Source organism: Taeniopygia guttata, chromosome 1 (assembly GCF_048771995.1).
Source record: "Taeniopygia guttata chromosome 1, bTaeGut7.mat, whole genome shotgun sequence".
NCBI lineage: Eukaryota > Metazoa > Chordata > Aves > Passeriformes > Estrildidae > Taeniopygia > Taeniopygia guttata.
In genome coordinates this window covers 98,236,122-98,260,088 of record NC_133024.1, presented here as the reverse complement: position 1 = coordinate 98,260,088, position 23,967 = coordinate 98,236,122, and the positions used below count along the sequence as shown (strand labels likewise).

At 40.0% G+C, this 23,967-nt stretch overlaps 1 protein-coding gene across 8 annotated transcripts in view; it reads right to left on the bottom strand.

The window, feature by feature from the left end:
- The window catches only part of GLRA2 (glycine receptor alpha 2), a 121,509-nt gene that overhangs the window by 92,862 nt on the left and 4,680 nt on the right, over window positions 1-23,967 (bottom strand). For 4 of the 8 annotated variants that reach the window (XM_002197598.7, XM_030281188.4, XM_030281194.4 and 1 more), the window contains exon 3: window positions 3,211-3,278. In XM_002197598.7, the coding sequence (XP_002197634.5) occupies window positions 3,211-3,278 (68 nt within the window). Of the gene's footprint in view, window positions 1-3,046; window positions 3,115-3,210; window positions 3,279-23,967 lie in introns of all 8 variants that reach the window. The other 4 variants (XM_030281200.4, XM_030281163.4, XM_002197586.7 and 1 more) reach the window with 2 other exon arrangements.

Genomic DNA, 23,967 nt, shown 5'->3' with positions numbered 1-23,967 from the left:
GTACAGTGAATTTTCTGCTGAATACTGCATGTGTAAATACTTCCAAAAATAGATATAGAGTTTACTCTCATAACTGCTTTATTCAGTGAAGTTATTCAGAAAAATCTTTTTCTCTTTATTTGCAAGTTAGGACTTAAATTAAAGACAAATCAAAGAAAATTTTCAACTATATAATCTTGACTCTTTACTAATTTCATTTTGGTATAATATATATAATTTAATAAGGAAGAAAACCACTTATTTTGCAGGAAAAATAATCTATTAGGATACTGTCCCATATGTGCATTATAGAGCAGAAAGACAGTTACATCTGCATTTTCTTTCTCTAGATCTTTGGGAATTAAACTCATGAAGAGTCTGTGGAATTCATCCATCTGAATCAGCATAAAATCCCAAGTTTATTTCTTAATGTAAGGTTTCCATTTTTAGAAGAGTGTGCTGCACATTGGAGTTGTGCTGGCCTTTCATATTGGGAGGAATTTTATCCTGTACTGTGTGTCTTAATCAGAGGATAGAATCTCCTCCTGGTAATGTTACTGAATTTAGTAGGTCTGGGACTATAATCCCGTTTGCTATGTTAATTAATTTCTCCTCCACAAAGCTTCCCTGAGCAAGTTTTCATCTTCCAAGTTTCCAAAGGACTGTTGTAGGTGGTCCAAGCTATATTCTGATAATGTCCTTCAGCGCATGTCCATAGTTTCAATAAATATTCCTCTCCTCTGAGACAGGAATGTCTCTATTGAATTTGCAATCCAGGCTTTTGAATGAATCGTTTAGTTTTATGTCAAAATCATCAAGAGCGTTTTATAGGGAAAATTGATTCCTAGGAGTCAAACAAACTTGTTATTTATCACAAGGGATGCCAACAATTTTACCACACAGTTATATCTATTTCAAAAAGACAAAGTAGTTGTAACAGCAATTGATGTCTGCCTCTCAGAGAAGATTCCTGAAACTAGTCACAATAGTCATTAAAGGAGTGAAAACATTAAGAAAACCAGTATCAAATTAGTAAGCAGCATCTTAGAGAAATCTTTCCACACTTTTAGCAGATATAATGAACAAAGCAAAATAAGAAAGCCAATAGTCTTTGTTTTCATCTACTTGAATGTTTGGCTATTTTCAGCAAAATGTGTTAATGAACATTGGAAAGGTGCACATTAACATATTTGATAGAAGGTAAAATGTAATGAGGGGATTTAATCAAAGCAATGAAGGAGTCTAATTAATGCAATCAGCATTAGGTCGTGCAAATATTTTCATTGAATGCCATCTTGTAAAGCTAGTGACGTGCAGGATTTTTGCTACTAATACTATGCTGATATCTCTAAACACTGAGATCAACAGACATGTAAAAATGCTATATTCACAGCTATCTTCTCAGAATCCTTAAAACACAGTAAAACAATTCATGTTTTCCAAAATTAATGAAAATTCAGTCTGTTGATAATTATGTTACATCCTGATATGTTTATTTTCCTGTCATTTAAAAATTTATTTTAGTTTTATTTTAAGTTTTTTTAAAATATTACAGATATATAGTCTAAAGCATTAACTTATTTGTTTTATAGCTCTGTATGTTACAGCTTGTCATTTATAGCAAAGTTTTCCCACACTGTTAAAGAAAGAAACCTGGCCTAGCAATAACTCACCTTTTATCTCTAGAAAACATTAAATAACAGCCTGGGTTTTTTAAATAAAATTGTTCAGGAGCAGAAGGTTTGTGTTCCTTCATTCTTTAATCACCTTACTAAAATGATGGCATGAGTTACAATTGAATCTAAATTAATATTAAACAAAATACATAAATCAGGCTAAAAATCTTCTCTTCCTTCAGAATGCAGGGCCCACAAGGCAGTATCTGTTCCATCTTACAAAAAAAGATACTTCTTTGGTCTACTTCAAGTGGGCAGCAAGTTCATTATTAATTACCAAATTTTCAGTCCTACAGGAAGCCAAGCACTTTTATTGCCTCTGGCTTCAGCAAATCCAGAAAAACCAGGATACTGTGTTTTTCCTGTGATTCCAGGAATCTCTGGAAAACAGAGCTATGAAACTACACTGCAATTTCTCCAAAACTGCCATAGATATGAGCACCTAATAATTATTATAGATTTATCACATTATTATAAATCTGTCAAAAAATATCTCTGTGGATTAACCCCTATGGCCAGGTGTATGTAGGCTTGATTAAAAAGACAGATCTTTTTTATTCACTTTTGAAAAACATTTGAAAATTCAGCATATTTTTAAATGGAATCAGAAAAAATTTTTTTTTAATTTTTCTTATCAAATATTGAAAAATATAATAGACTGATAGACTTCTAGACTAAAAATTTTTAAAACTAAGTTGGATGAAAATGTTAACTTTCATTTTTCCTTAGCTTGATTCTGTTTATCCTATGTTTTGCAATTTTTAAAATGAAATTCTGACCTTTTTTTAACTCTGTTCTTTGCATTCAGTCAAAATACAAATTTCAGTCAGGTGCAATCCCATTATTTCCTAGTACTTATTTAACCTCAAAATACCTAAGTCTTATACCCACATGTTCTAGTCATTTAACTCAAGTTTTACACTTCCTCTGTGACTGATGTGGCTGCAATTCACAGAGATCTATCTCAGTTAAACAAGACCATTTTCTGCAGCAGCAGGTGATTCAGCATGTGGCACAAAACACACTCAAATATGGTGCACTTGGCAGGGAAATCCACAGCTGAGCTCCAGCTATTCCTCTGCCTTTTCAGAACTAATGAAACCTGAGAAAGCAGGTTTGCACACACCTATATTTGTTGCCATCACAGTCACTACAGACTGTGGCGCAATCACTATGTAAGTGTGTTTAGACTTGATAGGTGAGTTTAATTATATATATATATATAATTATTTTATATTTATTTTATGTTATTTTATTTTATGTTATTTTTACTCAGGTTTTTAGTAGGTTTTTAGTAGCTTCATAGTAAATATCCCCGCATCCTGAGAATCTCTATTCTACATCACATCCCACTCCTTCACAAGATGGCTTCAATGATCAGTCCCACTCACCATTGTAGTTTCTGCTATTGAACCAAAGCTGTTGATAAATATGTTGCAGGTAACATTTACAGGAGGACCTGCAAGTTGAACAATAAATAGAAAAATTGACAGGTTGTGTTCATGACATATATTACGTATTGCTGTTCTCTTGCCAATGGCATCATAGCACTTACCATTGTGGTTTCTGTGACTGATCCAAAACTGTTGATAAAAATATTGCAAGTAACGTTTACTGGAGGACCTGTGGAATGCAATAAAAATGTTGCAATATACATTGAAACAAAAGTACAGATCCCTCAGCCTCCGTACAATCTGGTACAGATGTGGCTGAAAACAAGCAGAAAGTGAGTTTTCCCAAAGAGCTCACGTAAATTTTGATCAAAAGAAAAACATTATCAACACTAATTTATTTGACCTAGTTTCATTGGAAATTGTTATATGAACACACAGAACAACATCCTTGCATTTAGAGATTCACAAGAGAGTTGAGTGAGGGCTTTTTTCTTATCCACAGTACCAGTACAGAATATACTTTAGCACTGCAACTACTCCTCTCTCCCTTCTCCCTTCATCCAGAACTCAAAAGGTTATCTCTCCACAGTTACTCCACTCTGCAGGCAAACGTTTGCCGCTGAAATTCCCAGCAAGGGAAACTTCTCACATTGACTCCAGACCACAAGCAGCTCTTCCTGCACCTTATCTGGAAGTCTCTGGCTTGCCATGACCAAATATTTTAGCAGTACCTGTTCTGGCTTGAACAGATAGATTTCATTAAACAGCTATTTGTATTCTCTTCCCTCCCACTACCTTTGCTGTTATTCAGCAGTCACTGACGTGTGACAGAATGAATGAGGACTTAATATTTAATTAGTTGCCTATTAGCCTCCCTGATTTTTTAGGTGTGACAAAATAAACAGGGTTCTCAACAGAATCAAAAAGTATTCATGCTAAAGGCCTGAATTTCAGTGACACAGAAGTTGGTACAATGATTGAGTATCAGGTACTTTCTTCTATCTTTTGTCATTGCTATTTTTAATCACAGCATATTCTTTATAAATGAAAAAATGTCATTGCAGAGAATATAAATATCCCCATTTGGTTTATAATTCAGGTCTGAAATTGGTTTACAAAAGATGGAAACATTATTACTGTCTTTTTAGTAAAATGGAAGAATAATAATGAGTCCATTGTCAACTTCCTGAGTGCTAGACTACCAACCTTAAAGGAAACAATCATGTTGGTTTTGGGAATAAAACCACAATAGTAACATGTTTTGAGGCTTTGTATTCCAATGAGGTATGTTGTTCAGCTCAGGTTTTTTTACAATAACTGTTTTTACAATACTTCCTTTTTATTTTGCAAATGTGTTTTCATTTCCAAGATCAGATCAAAACCAAGCCAGAGTCTGTTATTTTCCCTCTATATTATCATTTTTGTTCCTTTGAATTGGTGGTATTTCTATTAGCTAGGCACCTTGAACCTACATCCAGACATACTGAGTTACTGTACCATTGAGGCTGGAAGGAACCTCTGGAGATCACCCAGTCCCCATAGTCCATCTTGTCCCAGAGAAGGATCAGCTAGGGAACGATTATGCCACATCAGACTCTGAATATATCCAGAGATGGACACTCCACAGATTCTCTAGGCAACCTGTGCCAGTGTGCAGTCACCCTCACAGCAAAATGCTTCTCTTATGCTTAAGTGGAATTTCATGGTTTCAGCTTGCGTCCACGGCCTCTCTTCCTGTAAGTAGGCACAGCTGAGAAGAATCTGGCTACCTTTTCTTTACTTACACCTCATCAGTTATCCATGCACATGGCTGAGATTCCCCAGAACCATTTTTCCCCAGGCTGTGGCCTCAGCAATCTCAGCCTCCTCTTGTATGACAGATCCTGCAGTCTCTTAACTACCTTCATAACATTTTGCTGGACCCATAGCAATGAATTCATGTCTCTCTCATACTGGGGAGCCAGAGCTGGGCTCAGCATTCCAGGTGTGTCTCACCAGTTCTGAGCAGAGCAAAGGATCCCTTCCCTCAACCTGCTGGCCATGCTCTGCCTGATGCAGCCAAAGAGTCCATTGGCTGCCTTTGCAGCAGGGGCACGTTCCTGGCTCATGTTCAGCTTGGTGTCCACCAGGAGCCCACGGCCTTTCCTGCAAATCTGCATTCAGCTGGGCAATCTCCCAGATTGTTTCTTCCAAGTTGCAGGACTGCATTCCCTTTCCTGAACACAGTGAGGTCCTGCTGGCCCATTTCTGTAGCTTTTCCTGGTCCCTCTGAATATCAGGCAACTCTAGGGCATCAACCATTCCTCCCAGTTTTCTATCTCCTGCAAATTAATTGAGGATGCACCATGTCCTATTATCCAGGTAATCAATGAAGATGTTAAAAAGCATTGGCCCAATACCTGTGCCAGTAGTACATCAGTAGTGACTGGCCACCAGCTGGACTTTGTGCTGCTGACCACAGCTCTTTGAGCATTGCAATTCAGTCAGTTTTCCATGCCCTTTTAGCTGGTCTATTCCAATAATCTGTCCCACGTTGCGAGAGACACTAACAAAACCCTTGCTAAAGCTGAGATATTCACTGCTCTGCCCTGATGCATTGGTCCTGTCAAGTCGTCATAGACAACTATTAGCATTCCAAGGAATGATTTCCCATTCATAAATCCATGTTGACTACAACCAGTCATCTTCCTGTCCTTCATGTCTGGAAATGGCTTCAAGAGGATTTGCTCTAGGCTTTGAGGTAAAGCTGGCCAACCTGTAACTCCTTTATCCTCCTGCTTGTCTTTCTTAAAGATAGAAGTGACATTTTTTTACCCATATGATTAGGAGACTCCACCAGTTGCCATGACCTTTTAAAGATAATAAAGAATGCAACAACCTAGCATCCACAGCTGTGCTAAGCACTTGTGGATGTTTCCTGTGTGGTCTCATGGACTTGTCTGTGTCCAGTTTGCCTAAGTGCTCTGTAGCCTAGTTCTTCATCACTAAGTTTTCATTGATTTTGGACTTTATTACAGGTCTTAGTGGCATGGGATTCCTTAAGACCATTCTTGATGATAAAAACTGTGGAGAAGGAGGATCACAGCTGTTGTCTTGCAAAGGCCATCATATGTGAGCATCACAGTTCCAGCTCCTGAGTGCCAGCAGAACAGAGTACACATGCTTAACAGTGTTAGGAAACTATGGCTTATGTATGTTAGGAAATATGCTGTCACATCACAGACTGCAGTCCAGATGTGCAGGAGTAGGTACATGGATAGTAGTAAGTACATGCCAGAGCACTGTTTTTCACAATAAAGTAAATACCTCCCTCCGTTTCTGTACTTAATTATAATTAAATCTTTAATTTACCTTCTGCTGGTAGAAGTGGAACACTCTAAGAACTATAAAAAGTCAGTAAAGTCAGTAAAAAAACAGAGAGATCAGGTTTGCTTCTCACCTGAGGAACTTAATATAAATAAATCTCTGGACCTGATTAGGTGCACCCCAGTCTTGAGGGAATTGACTGATGTAGTTGTCAAATTACTCTCCATGATATTTGAAAAGCCATGGCAATCAGGTGAAACTCTTGGTGGTTGGCAAAAGGGAAGCATTGCACTCATTTTTAAAATGGGAGAAAAAGGGACCCTGGGAACTACTGACCTGTTAGCCTGACATCTGTGTTTGTGAAGATCATCGAACAGATCCTCCTAGGAGCTGTGCTAAGGCACATGGAGGACCGGGAGGTGATTTGGGACAGTCAGCATGGCTTCAACAAGGACACATCTTGCCTGAGAAATCCAGTGGCCTTCTATGATAGAGTGACTACACCAGTGGGCAAGGGAACGGCTACAGATGTCATTTATCTGGACTTCTCTAAGACCTTTGACACAGTCACCCACAATATCCTGGGAACTGGAAAGGTGTGTAAAATTTGTTCAGCTTGGAGACGAAAAGGTCTCAGGGACAGTTTATTGCAACTTTTCAATACTTAAAGCAGGCCTGTAAGAAAGGTGAGAACAATTTTTTTTTTAGTGGGGGCATTTTGCAGTAGGAAAAGGGGCAATGGTAAACTAACCACACTTCATCTTGTAAGACTTTTCTAATCTAATAGTTCAATTAAAATGAAAGCAGCAAACTTCCATGAAGCATAGCCAAGGTTTGAGGACACAATCTAAAAATCTTCAAAGGCAAAGGAGATAATTAATTTGACTTTACTGCCTAAAATATAAAAAGAGTTGGCATTACCTACAAAATTAATCAAAATATACTTTATAACTAAATCCTTTTCTCCCCCTAGTTTTCCTTTTGTCCCTTCCAATGCAACAGGGTAACAGTCCAGTTGCCTTTCAAGCACATTCAAGATAATCAAAGTGTTCTTTGAGTCATAAGGGAAATGTTTCTTGAAAGGACTCAGGCAAAAAAAAAAAAAAAAAAAAAAAAAAAAAACAAAAAACCAAAACCAAATAAACAAAAAAAAACCCCACCAAACCAAGCCCAAACCAGGCAGCTAATGTTCAAATCAACTAGAAAGTACATGTCTGGTATTCTGATAAACAGCTAAGATATGGCTTCTGTTCCCTGCAGCTCCCTTTCCTCTGCTTCCCCAGAGGGGTTGCTGCTGCTGATGCTGCTGCTGCCAGTCAACAGGGCTCTCTGATACACTGCCTCCTTGAAAAACCCTGACATAGAATATGTTACACACCTCCTGTGACTTTGGGGCACTTAACACTTACCGAAAGTCCCTGGCACTCCTCTGCTTACCTTACCCACAAGAAACCGGAATACATAGAATATTTCCCTGAATGTGCTGTGGCATGTTGCCTCAAAACTCGTGTACCCAAAGTGTCTATGATCTTATTGCCATCTGGCTAGAGAATGAATCTTTTCCTTATCAGCTGCCAGAGGAGGTGAATCCATCCCAGTGCGTGGAAAAGTCCCCATATGGATTGATGAGTGCTGAGAGGAATACATTCGAGCTCTATCCAACTCCTAATTCCAGCCTCTGCTAAATATTCTTCAGTATTGATGGCACACAATCACAAATCTTGCTTCATTTGGTACATTCTTGAGAAAAGTTACTTGTACTCTTTCCCTGGAGATGATCCTAACTGCAACTAATCATATCTACATCCTCAAGTTCATCCCAACTCCAGTCTTTTTTGGAGTAGAGTTTCCAGCACCTGGAAGACTTTTCTCTTTACAATAATTCCAACCATATAGCTAAATTGTCCTTAGTGGGAAGGGACTATTATATTCACACAAGAGATTGTATGATTATAATTGCCAATTTTCTTTGATATGTGTATTTATTAAGGGATTTTGTAAGGCAAACTAAAATACAGTACACAAGAGAACTGTGGGCAAAGCATAGACATGGAAGCAAAAATAAAAGAGGCAGAACCACCTTATGGAATGACAGTGGAGTTATTGGCAAGATCTGTGAAGGATCTTGTATCTTTTTCTATATGTAATATTTTCTGTTCTACCTTCTAAATTTGACTCTGTGCCAATGTAGAGTTTTTTTCTCACTATCTCAAATGATTTATTTTGTATATACAGAGAAGAAAGCTGAGCCAAACCTCCCTTCTCCCCTCACCACAGAGAGCAGGATAATCAAGACTATTTGAAAAGACTAAAATCAATCCCACCTGAGTTTGAAGATAGAGAAGGAATCTGGGAACAGAACCAAGGGGATAAGTGGGGAGACAGTGATCCCACTAGGGATGGAGAATCCCATTGTCTGTAGGACAGGGATTGCGTGTCGGAGCTCAGACAAGGGAGGTGATCAAAATGGGGATGATGGCAGGACAAAGACCCACATGCTGACTTGAGCACCAGTAGCACACATCCTCGGACAGCAGGGCAGGACAGAGGAACTTGTTGGAGATGGTTTTTTACATGCAAGTTCTGGAGACAGCTGGTGTTTTAGAAACCATTTATCCCCAACCAAACTGAACAGCCTCCAACATCCATCAGAGTCCTCATGAGACCCAAAACAGAGCTTATCCCTATGGAGGCCTCTGATTCTGCAGCTGCAGTACTACGGGTGCCTGAGTTACCACTTCAAGAGCTTGCCTAGGCACCTCTCCATGGCCCTGCACATCCCTGTAAGTCAGACAAGGATAAACTGCTGCTGGGACACCTCAGCTGGCCATGGTCATTAGACAGGGACAAGCTGTTCATCATCCTAGCTCCTTCCCTGCCCAGGGTGTAGCACATAGGAAAATGACTGGAGAAGAACTATCAAAGGCAGCTCAGCCAGTGACCATGAGTGTTGGGCCAGGGAGACAAAGGCAGCTTTGATGCACTGAAAAAGTTCCTCTGAGACATAGGAATCCTGCAGCTACCCCAGAAGAAGTGCAACTGCATACTTGTTCCCAAGGGCCCATATAATGTGTTGTCCAAACTTTCATGAGAAAATTCATACAATGTAATGAGTTTGCTGAAGGTTTTAGTAAGAAATCAGGAGGCAGACCACAGGTAGCTTTTTTTGCAAGCAACTAGGTAAAATTTCTCTCTTTCCCTATCATTTTGCCTTTGGCAAAACCAATCTTTTCCTTTATTTAAACATCATCCTTTCATTAGAGTCTTAACAGCTCAGTCACAGGAGGCAAAATTGATGGCACCAGGACAACATCATTACCCTAAGGCTTACAAATCAAGGTGACATTTTTTTGCTAGGTAGTAATGTTTTTGTTCTATGAGATTGTCTTTCTATGGGATTTCTGTCAAGTTCATCACCCTGACTGCCTAAGTGTAATAATACCCAGTAAACACAGAATTCCTTCTTCCTTAGAAGTGTTCAACACAATCCAGTGTGGATTATTAAGTTTATGTCACTTTTTATTAATCCATTAAAATGATACTCACTAAATAAACAAAAAAAACACCTCCAAATTAAAAAAAAAAAAACAAAACACCAGAACAACAACAAAAACACACCAAAACCACAAAAACCCAAAGAAAAAAAAAAACCAAAACGAAAAAAAAAAATTTAAAAAGCAACCAGTCAAACCAAACCCAAAAATCCATAAGGCCAGAGGTCTCAAGAAATGCAGTAATTGTATGCTATTTTGCACTGATTAAATTTGCTGGCAAACTAAAAAAAAAAAAAAAAAAAAATTTTTCTGCTTCATCAAGCTAAAACAAACATCCTCTGAAAGTTCATCTGTCATATATAATAACTTAGCTTGCTGAGAATGCCATTTGCCCTGGTAGGAATATGGCAATGATTTTGGGTGCTTACTGTTGTATCAAGACTCAGAAACGTATTTTGTGCAATCAATATATATTTATGACCAAGAGACTGAGGCTAAGAGTCACAAAAGCACTTACAGAACCAGAGAAAAACCTGGAGAGATCTTTAGGTGTCTAAAATCCTTTTAGGACTCTCATTCCCATTGATATCACTCAGTCCAAGAATTACCAAGTGTCTGAGAAATACATGTGAGCAATACCATTTATGAAATGGTATCTTTCAGACTGGGGAGACACAACATTGTCCTACCCATAGCAGATGAGATACAGAGGCAATGCCGGATGGAATCAGCAGGAAAGCATGACAGCAGAAAGTACAATTTTTCCCTAGTTCCAGCTGCCTATGTACATGTATGTATGTATGAACAAACAAAAAGAGAACTCTACTCTTACATCAAGATTTAAGCTGCTTCCCTTCACTTGCTTGAGAAAGCATCTAAGCAAGAATGTGGCCCTATGAGATGACCTGGATGTAAAAAGGGCATGTGATATTGCAGATTTGAAAGCTCTTCTTCAGCAAAATACCACTGAGGCCTCCCAAGACAAATACTCCAGTGATTGTCAAGTACAAGTGATCACAGGAAGAGTCACAGAAAGAAAATTCTCTGGAGTAAGTACTACTAAAGCCATATCTCTCTCTCTATATATATACATTGACACAGCTTGAGCTCAAACAGTGAATAGTCAATTCCTGAAGTGGTATGTAAGTTTTCAGCTGTGGGACTATTGCTGAATATAACTGGAGTCATGCTGGTAAAATCCTATCAACATTTCAAGGAAGGAGAATCCCTGCTAAGATGCACTTTTTTGTGCCTTAAAGCTCTTGTGAAAACTGTTGGATTGGCATGCTTCACATTCAGTGAATGCTTTTGTCCATAGACCCAGTTCTGGCAGAGGAAGGTAAGTCTCACTCTACAAAGCCTCTTCAGTTCTGCATTTGGCATTACAGGATAGTCCATATGATGAGTTCATTCTTCCCTGACTCTTTCTGCTGAGGTTGATAACAGAAACATACATTACTGTCAGCTCTGGGTTACAGTGGGATATATCCACACAGGTTATCTAACAGACACTGAACAAGAACAATTTCCGGGCCCTATTTCATTTCACTTCACAAACCAGGAGTTCAGAAAAGAAAAGCCTGTTAAACAGTTGACATGCTCCTGATTTACCCAGCTAACCTGAGCTAGTCTACAGAGAATATACAGCCCCAGCAGTCACAACAGATTGTATAAATGTGCCAGAGCTGGCTTTCACATGGTAGTTTGAGGATGGTACCAATGTAGTCATGACAGGCTGGAATTCACTGGAGGCCATTAACCCCAGACACTATAGCTCGTGCTGAGCTCTGTATCACTGCAGTGTTGTGCAGCACATCTCTGAGCAAATCACTTGAAAGCTCACCCAGATATTTCTACACAACCCTCAGCAACACTTGTAACTAGGTGCAGCCATTCCCAGAGCTAAAATGTTCCATGTGCAAATGAAACAGTGGAAATAAGTCCAAAAAACAGTGAATCAGAAATCTTACATCTAGAAACTTCCAACTGGAACTACAAGTTTACAGTGCAAAGTTATTTAGAATTTATGTCAACTTTGAGAATATTCAAATCAATCCTTTAATCTTTCATATGTCCATCAAATAGTTTTTTCTTTGTCTGAGCTTTCCGCTAATCTTTGAAATTTCCAGGTCATTACAAGCACCTCGTTGCAAGGCATCTCTTTTTAAAGTTTTCCTTCTTCCAGTGTAATAGAGAGATGGACAGTATTTGGGCAAAAGGAATTGTTTGCTTTTCTTCTGACATGAAAACATCTGGACCTCTATTGCTCTTCCTATCACAAAACAGTGCTCTCTGAAGTGGCTCTCAGCAGAGATGCTCCTCACACCTGATCCTGAGAAACTGCTCAGTTGCTCTGCATTAATGAAAACAGAGCTCTTCCCTGCTGATTGGCATGTGAACTGCATAACGTGTGCAGAGGACTGGGACATTTCTGAACGTGGTTAAATAAAAGATGGTACTACATCTACAGTCATGAAATAATGAAGTCTGCACTCCAGCATAGGGTCAGACAAACTCCTTCTGGATAATCTTATTAATAATGTTTTATGAAGCCAGGGTAGCCAACTCATCTAAGAGACTGCATGGAATCACAAGATGTAAATATGTTCACTGAAAAGAGAAGGCGGGGGGAAGACCTACTTAACAAAAGAAAGAAAAAAAGAAACATATAAATAATAATATTAAAATGTTGCTACTAACCTAGGTTTCTATTGTAAGTCAGAATGAACTGATTACTCTTTCTTGGCACACATTTCAAAATATTTCTTTTAAAAGAAATGTTATTTTGTTCATTTCTCTGTAAATATGTCTTACTTTGTTCCTTCTCTCTGATTCTGATCTTGTGTTGCAGAAATTAATGGCAGCTCAGTTGTAAATATCAACAGTTATAGTCTCAAATACAGGTTTAAACAATACCTATCTCTGTGGCTACAGAAAGGACTCAGAATCCATTTTAACTCCTTTCTTGTTCATCTGAGCCTCAGACATTCACTTTATTTAACAATTCTGCCAGCTTTTCTCCATAATGTTCTTTGTTGTACTGTCTGAAGGCATACGCAGGACTTGAATTATAAAGCAGTTGGGCAACTAATATTAGAAAGCAGACACTGATTTATGTCTGATATGGAATTATACACCAAATGATACATGGGACACAGGTGAACAATGGAATTTAGACAAATAGGATGGCTCAGTGATAGCGACAAATGACAAAAGAAATGGCCAGGAGTTGGTATAGATGTCAATCAGCAACAAGTCTGAGGCACTGATGCAAACACCCACCAGATCTTGCACAAACAAAATTTTCTTTTTATTTTTAGTATTTTCTATTTTTTACCTCCTTACAGTTCAATTCATTTTCACACAATGTGTGCAAAAGATTATTTTGAAATTAATTCCTCCATACTGACTCTCATCTTCAATGTTCCCATCAGTTGATCTGTTGCTTGTTAAATTCAGCCTCCTATCCCTCTCCTTCCCACATCTTCTTTCCTTTGGGGAATACCCTATCTTGAATCCCACATCCTAAATACAAAAAAGAATTTGTGTTTTTACTGCAAGACATCCTTAATGTACTTCTTGGGTGTCTTGCACAAGCATTTTTCTGACAGCAGTTCTTTTTATATATAAAATGACTGGAAGAATGTGAGGGGAATGAGAAGTCTTTGCCAGCCTAAAAAATAAGCATCTCCTAAACTGACTGCCTTACTTTTTTATCGATACATCCTGCTCTTTGCTGCAGAATGTTCACTGCAGTGCTGTGAGGAGCACCACATGGCTTTCACATGGGCCCAGACCTCTGCTGACATAAACCATGTTGCAGGGTCAGGGCATGTGATCTTTCTCTGGCTTCTACCACCAACAGCCATGCTGAGCAGAGGTCTTCTACAAAGTCATCCAAATGAGACTGTATCCACACTGAGGAATTTATTCATCTAAATTGAATCTATCCCAAATTATATTTAACTTTGATAAGTCAAATTTATATTTTATTATAAAAACAAGGAACTAAAGTCTGTTTTTACAGATTGTGTGTGCGCTGCCTCACATAAAACACACCTCTGAAGTGTGACAAAAACCAAAACTCTCAGGGGTATGAAGCCAAAGAGTAAAAAATTATTTGCAGGGGTACAGAGCTGAAGAGCTGAAAAATTCTCCCAAATGCTTATTTTTGGATGTTTCCTATAACCAGACTGACCAAAGGCTTTAACACCTCAGACTGCTCCATCTGATGGGATATCACTGTCTGGAAAGGAAAATTGCTGCAGTCTGAAACTTACATGGAGTAAACACATCCTTCATTTTAGTTTAACATGACGGGGAGTATGCACATGTGTTTATGCACAGGCAACAGGCAAATTCACAACTGGAAATAAAAGGAATTTTTACATATGCTCCTGCTTTGGCACCGTGCATGTAATTTGCATCTCTTCAACAGCTGATTTAAATTGCAGTGTGAGAGTTTATAGCAGCCTTCTGAGCAGGCTGATCTGTTGTTTTATTTATTATTTAGGACTAATACTTTATCAGACATAGTAAACAGTGCAAGAAGAAATAGCAATTCTGATACGATAGTTTCATAGCCTGAGACACAGACATAAAAACAGCACACAATGGGAGTGTAGTCCTTAGAGGCAGCCTAACTTAATGAGTATTGATCTGGTAAATTTTAATCCTAGGCTTTCCCTGACTAATTATGTCAGTTTAAGGAAAGCATTTAGCCTTTTCTCAGATATATTTCCCCAAGGACAAAAGCAAGATAACCTGTAGTTGTGTTCCTGGGATGGAGGAGCAACAAGTTTTTTCCTGCAGCATGAATCAGTTGCGTATTGGTCGCCATTCTTTAAAGGAGAGTGCCCACAATTCAGCCAGTCACAGCTGTGCACAGTTGCTTCTCTGCAACCCTCGGCTTTGGAGACACAGAAATACACAGGTAGAGGTTGTTATCTTTTGGAGAAGAGCATCATTCTGGTACTGTGCTTCCCCGGACAGCCCACTGTTTATTACAGCCAAAAAAAAATCTCAGCCCCATGGCAGGCAGAAGGCAGTGCAGTGGCTGCTGCTTCAGTGCAGAATATCCAAGCCCTTGTGGAGGAAACATATGGTCCATGGGGCAGAACATGATGCTTCAGCACAGCAGGATTCTACATGCAGAGAGCAAGTGATCTGCAATGGGCTCTTTGCGTGCCCTCCTGAAACTGAGATTCTCAGCGGGCTTGAGGTACCTCCTTTCAGGATCCACTGTTCAGACCACTCTGCACCTTTCAACTTTACACTGAAAAATCAGTCAAGAATTTCAGTTTTTCCTTCTAAAATACAATCTGTTCTGTGGCCAATAACAAAATATGGAGAGATTTCTTGCAGAAAGGTCCTTTCTAAGAGCTTCTATGACTGTCTCAGATTGAAGGGATGCTGAATTGCGTCTCTTAGGCTACAAAGCTGTGGATTTCTAGGAAAATGGGGTGGGATATACTTCACTGTCTTTTATTCAGAGGAGGTAGGGTTCATCCTAAAGTGCAGCTGTGGTTGCTGCTAAAAATACTTCTATCTTAGTGATTGGGGCAATCATCAGGAAATGTGAGAGAAGTGCTGTTTCTCAAACCCTGTCCTTACAACATTTTCTGTAACAGTCACATCAGTTGCCCCTAAGGTGTACTGGCTACAACAGGCACTTCTGTGCATTTCATCAAAGTGGTTAAGAGTAAAGGCTCTCCTTTCTCAGACAAGCAACTACATTGAAAGGTTGAAAAGTCACATTCCCTTTGCAATTTTTTCCTGGCTTAGTCAAGTTTGAATTCTTTGCTTCAAAATAGACCTCTCATAACCATTTATATTCCTTTGGATCATATAGAAAACTCTTTAAGCTGAGGAAAAGCTAGACCTGAAAATATCCTATGTATTGTAGAGGATGGCAGACCACCCAGAAGACACCATTTGTTTGGGGGTGGCAGCATGGCATGTTAAGTGATTACAGATCCACATTGAGAGGAATCTTTTTCCTGTGCAATATAAGGCAGGTTCTGAGATGCTTGGTCCATACAGGGAGATGGAGGTGGAGCAGTGCCTCATCAGAGAGTCTAAATTTGGATTAGGAGAGAGGTGGGTGCTCTGTGAAGCAGACTGGGGCAGTTCTGTGCATACTTGAGAGCAAAACTGAGAGAATCTGAGAAACTTTAAGTAAAACAGTAATGTACTGCCAAGAGTTACAAAGCAGGTGGATCAGAGATTTCTGGAGAGCAGGCATAGGGTTTGTTTGTGGGCTCATATTCCACCTAAGTCCTATTTAAATGCTTTCTTCTTTTATTGACTCATTAAATGCTAACATGGAGTTGATGCATATGAGGTAATCATAACATCTTCATTCCCTAGCAATACTTGAGGACTGCTGGTAGCTGGCACAGTTCAAATAAGCCACTAGGCTGCTCTTATTTAACCCTCGTAAGTAACTGAATGCTTGGTGAATTGCACTGCTCTCTCATGTACTGTATGGCTTAGATCTTGCACGGTTTCCAGTATCAGAGCCTTTATATATCTATAAATTTAAATTTATATATCTATTTAAATTTAGAATTTAAATCATGGGCTTGGTGTTTATGACATTGACAGGTCATTATTTATGCCATACATGGTGCACCCTTCATCTTAGAGTTCTGCCAGACCCTATACCACCCTGTCTGCATCATCTGGGGGGCTCCTCTCTACAGACTTAAAATCACACATTTCTGTGAAAGACAAAAATGCATATTCAGAAGCTGAACTGTCACATACATTTTTCAGATTACCTAATCTGAGATTTATATGTACCCACAGTCAAGAACCGACCCCCCCTCCCCCCCAAAACACACACAGAGAGAGGGGAGCAGTAATGAAGAAGAATGGAAGTTTGGACAGGCAAGGACCTGCAGGACGAAGGGACTTCCCCTGAAGGCTGAGGTGCCACCACAGAACCACTTCACTGCTCTGGAGAACGAAAAGGAAAGACTTGGCAGATCAGGATTGCTGCTGGAACTGAGTAAGGCAGTTCCATCTGTTCCCTGTGTAACAACCTGTGCAGCTGAGAAAAGGGGACTCTGGGTGACGAGGCATGGAGGGAGGAGCCGTGTGCTCTCAGGAGAGGCGAGCTGCTTACCCTTGTACAAGCATTAACTGCTGCTGCTGGTTCACGTGGGTGCCAGTGACACAGCCAGGAGCTGCCTGAGGAGTACCAGGAAAGATTGGAGCCCAAGCATGGTGATGAGGGACTCTGGTGCAGGAACCTCTTTCATCAGTTCTGCCAGAGCTGCAGTCAACAGCTCAATGTCCAAGTCCAACAGCTCTTGTCAGTATTGGGACTGGCACTGCTTTAATATCTTTGTCAGGGACATGGACAGTGGGACTGCGTGCACCCTCAGCAAGTGTTCCTGTGACACAGCCGGGTGGTGTGGTCAATACAGGGGAGGGAAGGGATGCCATCCTGAGGGTCCTTGAGAGGTGGGCCTGTGTGAACCTCATGAAGCTTAACCAGGCCAAGTGCAAGGTCCTGTATGTGGGGCAATGCCAGACACCAGTACAGGCTGGGCAGAGAAGGGATGGAAAACAGCCCTGAGGAGAAAGACTTGGACACGGCCCAGCAATGTGTGTTCACAGCCCAGAAAGCAAACCCTGTCCTGGGCTGCATGAAAAGAAGTGTGGGGAGCAGGGAGAGGGAGAGGGAGAGGGAGAGGGAGAGGGAGAGGGAGAGGGAGAGGGAGAGGGAGAGGGAGAGGGAGAAGGAGAGGGAGAGGGAGAGGGAGAGTAACCGTGTAAAAGAGATTTGCAGATTATAAATGCATATACTTATAGTAAATTTAATGTATATGTTTTTATATGTTCTAAATATAAACTGCATGCTTTCTAAAACAGCCAAAACACAAGATCCTTAATAAGTGTCATGGTTTGACACGGGAAGAGAATTTTTTTTTTGGAAGGAAGAGGTCAATCCAGTCAGGGGTCAGGTTTGGATACTGACACTTGGGGTGACCAATTGAAGGTGGACACGCCTCTGAGAACACAGAGGGGTTAAAAGTGGAATTCCCAGGAAGACTCGTTCTTCTTTGGTTCCGGTCATCGCAAGGTACAGACCTCCCCCCCAGCCCAGGCTGGGTGGGAGAGGGGAGCCATGCGGCCTGCAGAGGTAGGCCAGGGGGTGAAGGATCAGAACCGGCTGGGCCAGCTCCTGCGGATGGAAGGGTGGAGAACATCTGGGATGTTTTTGTTCCCCCTCCCCTAAGCTAGAGGGAAAAGAGATAGAGAGCCAGCAGACACCTGGAAGTTTGCCGGCAGAGGAGAAGGAGAAGGGGAGGGAAGATGCCCAGCGTGGGAGATGGGAGACAGAGTCCTGGGCTGAGATTTCAGCCATCCGGGGAGTCCGGGAACTTTTACCCTTTCCTGTGAAATGAAGGCTTTATGAAATATTACTCCTCCTGATTTGAAGGAAAGAGAGACAGCCTGGGACCTCAGATGTTCAGAGAAGAAGGTTGGGGGGAGATGATGGAGTGGCTTTTGGCTGGACTCTGCTTGTTTACCATAGACTGAACCACTCTTTCTTTCAAGAGGGACTGCATTTTAGGGGGATGCACTGGTGAGCCAAGAGACCTCCTTCAGCAACTACCTGTTCAGGAATGGACAGAGAGAGCTGAGGAGGGTGTGAGGATGCCCTCCATCTTCAGAGAAGAAGAGAAGGAGATCTCTGTCCTTGGATCCTTGGCCCCAGGGGAAAATGGGGGGAACTCTAGTCCCGAAATGCGACACTGGACTGGCTGTTGTTCCTGGTGGTCCTTGGCAAAGCATCCTTAAAGGGGCCCTATAAGCAGTCTCTGTCCATGCACGGTGGTGAGAACACTGTGACATGGAGAGGAGAGTGTCACACTGGCCGGTGTGTCTGGGCAGTGCCATGTGTGACATGGAAACACAAGAGGTGGCAGCTGTGTTTCCTGGGGGTCTATGGTGCAAGGGGAACTCCTCTCTTCCCCGATGGATTCAGTATTGATTATCTTGAAGGGTGAAAACTTGATTAAGGATCCAAATGGGTCTCGCTGTAGTCTTGGTGGGAGGAGGAATGTTTTGGAAGGTTTTCATTTTGAATTTTGTGTGGTTTTCTTTTTTCTTTCCTTTCTTTTCCTTTTATAGTAGTAGTAGTAGTAGTAGTGTAATAAAGTTTTTCCTTTGTTATTAAGTTTGGCCTGTTTTGCTCCGTTCCCGATCACATTTCACAGCATTCGATTGATAGGTTGTATTTTCATGGGGCGCTGGCATTGTGCCAGCATATAACCATGACAATAAGTGACTCAAGGGCCTTGGTTTCAACTACATAGAAAATTTAGGTGTGATATGACACTGGATGTGATAAAAACATTACACTTATATTAGAATATGATCAAAACAATAGCATCTAATCCTTTGATATGAAAGGTCTTTGGCTTTGCTTTGACATTTGTTTTTCAGAAATCCCCCTTGCAGTTTGTGTAGTAGCAGAATAATATTCCATGACAAGAGCCAAATCTATTGATATCTCTCAATTAAATAATTGGTTCTGAATAAAGGCAATGCACCAATACAATACAGATGACTGTGGCTAAACATTTATATATAAACGAAGACCTGGACTGACCCTCAGCTTGGATGCCAGGCAGCATTGGTTAGCTTGTGCTTTACCCTGCTGCATGCTCACAGGCTTTCTGGCTTGCCTTGGAAGCAGCTGGCTGTGGGCAGCTCAGAAAGAGCTCATCCAAGGCATGAGCAAAAAGCCAAGCAGCGTAGCTAATAGGGGCCCCATTTGTCTAGTCTCCTAGACATAACCTAACTAGCCATGCAACTCATCCAGCCTACTCATGTTCTGAGAAAGAACCTGAAATTAAAGTAAGAGAGGAAGAAGTGCAAGGTCCATAGCCTTTTTTTTCCCCTAGCAGTTTTAAAACAAACACAATTAAAAGGCTCCTTCTGCCTGAAAAAGTGCATACCTAGGGCAGAGACTGAGCATCATTTCCTTAGCTTCATTTTTGCAGTTGAAGGAAAATAAACCAAGACCAAATAAATACCATGTCCTGTGGGTAAGTGCGGCTGTATCCTTATGCAGCATCTTGCTGTGTAATGAGGTGTGTCTACATGGCTTTATCTGAAAACATTGCAAGTTTTAGATGTGTTTCAAGACAGAAAATAAAACAGAAGCTTACCTTCCTAATAATATATGCTTGGACTTCTCAAGCAACTATATTTAGGGAGTGTAATGGTCTGGCCAGATCTGAAAAGTGCCCCGTTAGTTGCCCTTCTCCTGCAAAGAATCCTCATCCCATGCCCTAAAACTTGAATGCACCAGTAATGTGCCCTTTCTTACTACACACTGCTTGCCTGAACAAGATTTGAGCCTCCATTGGACTTGGCGCTCTGAGACTTTGAACTTGGCTCTTTGTGAAGAATAGCCCAGTACAGGATATTCACCACATCTGACTTCAGGGACAGTAATTATAACCAACTGAAGTGTAGTGGGAAGGTTGTTAATCACTGGAGAACAAATTGCTACAGTCCCACAGCTTATCTTTGGTATGTTTTTCAACTTTTATATGTTTAGATAAGGGTCAACTTCTGCAGACAGATCCTCTTATCATGTGCATGAAAACTGCTTTTATTTATTAAGCTTGATGCCACTAATTTCACCCTTAAATGTCATTCTGTGTTTTCCGTTCATGTTTTTTAAACATTTCATTACTGGTCAATTCAGGGGCCACATAAGTAAGCAATGGGTTTGAACATGTGGGAAAACCTGATCCTTGCTGCCAAGGAGTTAAAGTATTAAAGTGCATAAGCCATTTCCTGTAACAGTTGTCAGGCTAATTGTCAGTAAATTACTTAGTCCATGTGTTTATTATTCAGATATAAACCCACAGACTCGGCATGAAAATGGCATTACACTGCAGTAATCACAGACTAATCTTTTACAACTATGGCCCTACACACCAAACTGCATCACTAACAAAACAGCAGCTTTTGAGCAGGTTAATTCACACTGTATTGCATATCCAGTCATGAGGGTAACATTAACAGGCACTATTGCTGCACACCTTCATGTAATTCCATAAAACTCAGAATAATCTTTAGTAATTAATGACTCAATCAGAAAGACTGAATTTAAAACATGGAATGAAATTCAATGCAAAGAAAATCACTATCACCGTCATTGTAAATGTTTTCTATACCTGAAGATAACTCACTTCTGCATTTCTTGGTGACCAATTCCCCTGCTCTGTACCCAGGGCATGACAGCCAGCCTATTACTTAAAGTATTTGGCATAATAGACATAGCAGTACCTATAGATAATGAAGTTTTTTCTATCTGATAATTTCTAGATTGCATTTAGATTTTTAGTGGTGGTAGATGATGAAAGTGTTAAAAAGTTGAATGTAGTAACCTCTGAAGATCAACACCTGCTCAGAAATGTTAAATTCAAGTCGGCTCTCCATTAGCCCTACATCTTATGTTGTAATTCAGTTTTAGATTGATCCCTTGTATCCTGGCATTACATGCAGTGCTCTTGAGCCTGAGCTGAATGTACACTAAGCTAAGGTACCACTTCACCATCCCTCGTTTCTAGCAAGGAGAAAGCACATTCTTGGCTAGTTTCATAACCAAGGTACTCTACACTGCTATTTCTGGCTTTTATTTAACTTTGAAAGCAATGTGAGCACTGGGGAAAGTAAAAGATATTACTTCTCTTGTGTTTTACTATAAAAAAATAGAAATTTAATATTAATAAAGTAAAAATGTATTGTCCAAAGCTTGCCTTTTATTATATTTCAGAAACCATACTCCATTGTTGTTATAATTGAAGAAGAAACTGCAAATCAACTCACAGGACCATGAGCATACATTTGTTGTCAACAGAAAGACTCTCAGGGACTTCAGGTAGTACTAGATTGCAGTCTTCATATTTACATTTAGAAGTATTCCCCTCTGTGTCCTTACACAAATTATTAGCCTATTCAAATTCAATGAAAGATAAGTGGAAGATAAAAAAGTATGCATTAAATATCTGACAGAGAGTGATTAAAAAAGGGCAGTTTTGAGAGCTGTCACTCTGGCACTTCCTTCTGGCTTTTCATCTGAGACTTATCCCCTCTTAGAGTCTGGAAATTTTGTATCCATCCACTTGAAATCAAGAAAAAAAAAGAAATATGTTTTTCTGTGTTCAAATAATTGTATAAGACAGAACAATACAAAAGAGAAAATATATTTCATTATACAGTACTGATGAAAAAAAAACAAGCACAAAACCAAAAACAAACCAGCCACAAAAAAAATCACAACCAAAGAACCCCTGTTGTTGATGTCTAAATGTTTACATATTCACCTGTTGGTCTCCCACTATCTTCTTAGATTTTTTAATTTGCAAGAACAAGATAGGAAAAAGTAGTCACTAATGAAGAAATGCTTTATCTGGATAAAACACCTTGTTCCAGTAAGTAGCATTTTCCTCTCTCTTTAGAGTGCACAGCCTTTATTTCAAAAATTAATCTAATAGCTGCTGTTTTCCAGTAATTCAAACTAGCCATAAAAGTATATTTAATTATTGTATAATCAGTGGCATAAGACAAATGTGTTCTATTCAGTTGCATTTCCATGAAATCAGACTTTTCTGACACTTTAAAATCCCTGTAGTGGACTCAGAAAAAGCTGTGTAACTGGCCTAAAGCAGAAAAAAACTAGACAAATGCATGAGTAGAATCAGAGAATCACAGAATGAACTGAGTTAGAAGAGATCATGAGGATCATCAAGCCCAATTCCTGGTCCTGCACAGGGGCCAAGAGAATCCCACCATGTGCTTGAGAGCATTGTCCAAATGCTTCTTGAACTCTCAGGCTTGGTGCTGTGACCACTTCTCAGGGAAGCCTGTTCCAGTGCACAACCACCCTTTGGGTGAAAAATCTTTTTCTAATATTGAACCTAAACCTCCCCTGACACAGCTTCAGGCCATTCCCTCGGGCCCTGTCACTGGTCACCAGAGACAAAAGATCAGTGCCTGCCCCTCCACTTCCCCTCGTGAGGATGCTGATGACCACAACGAGGTTTCCCCTCAGCCTCCTCCTCCGCAGGCTGAACAGACCAAATGCCCTCTCAGCCACTGCTCAAACAGCTGCCCCTCAAGACCCTATGAGGAGAGGCAGTGGCAAAACTATCTTGATTCACAATGTCTTTTCTGAAACAAATATTATCCCCAGACTAAAATCAAAACCAGATAGAAGATTCCCAGTTTATTTATCCCCACTATTGCTCTTGTAGCCCCTCTGATGATAAAAAGTTCTTTCCTTAAAATACGTAAAGTGTTATGGATCAGGTACTCATTCAGCATTTCATACATTCTTCCATTTGTATGATTTTGAATATCAGTATTGTACAATAGGCCTTACCCCCAAAATTATCTTAAACACACACACATATATATATATATATAAATGTTAAAAACCAGAACAATTTATTGTGGACACAGTAAAGACTCATAAAAAAATAATCTTTATCATACTAAGTTCAAGCAAAATAAATTTATTTTGACTCCTTGGCAGCTGTCCTCATTCTCTAAAAGGAAGAAGCATGTAATACAGAACAATAAGTATTTTTAATTTTTTTGAAACATTAATGAGGCTTGGGCAACTAAAACATGGATGTTGACTAATAAACAGGGTTATTAGCTGACAAGGGTTTGACTGATGATGTCAAATTCAAAACTGCATTGCTTAATTCCCTAGTTCTAAACTCTGAGCTCCAAATACCATTCAAATGAACATAGCAAAGAACAAGGAGAACTTTCAGGCCCCCCACCAGAAGACTGAGAGTTCTGGGAGAGCTCACGTAGATGAAATTATGAGAAAGAATTGAAGATCTATTTAACAGTTCAAACTACCACAAAGTCACACTGGAGTGTGACTTAATAAAAAATCAAAACCAAAAATATTGCAGATATTACTGGGAAAGCCCCAGTAGGGTCTCATATGTGTCAAGAGGCAGCAGCTTCACTTTGGGAATGCAAACAAAATACAGGACTCAGAGGTGAGACATGTCTGTCAAGCTCAGTGTGAACCACACAGGACTGTGCACCACACAATACCTG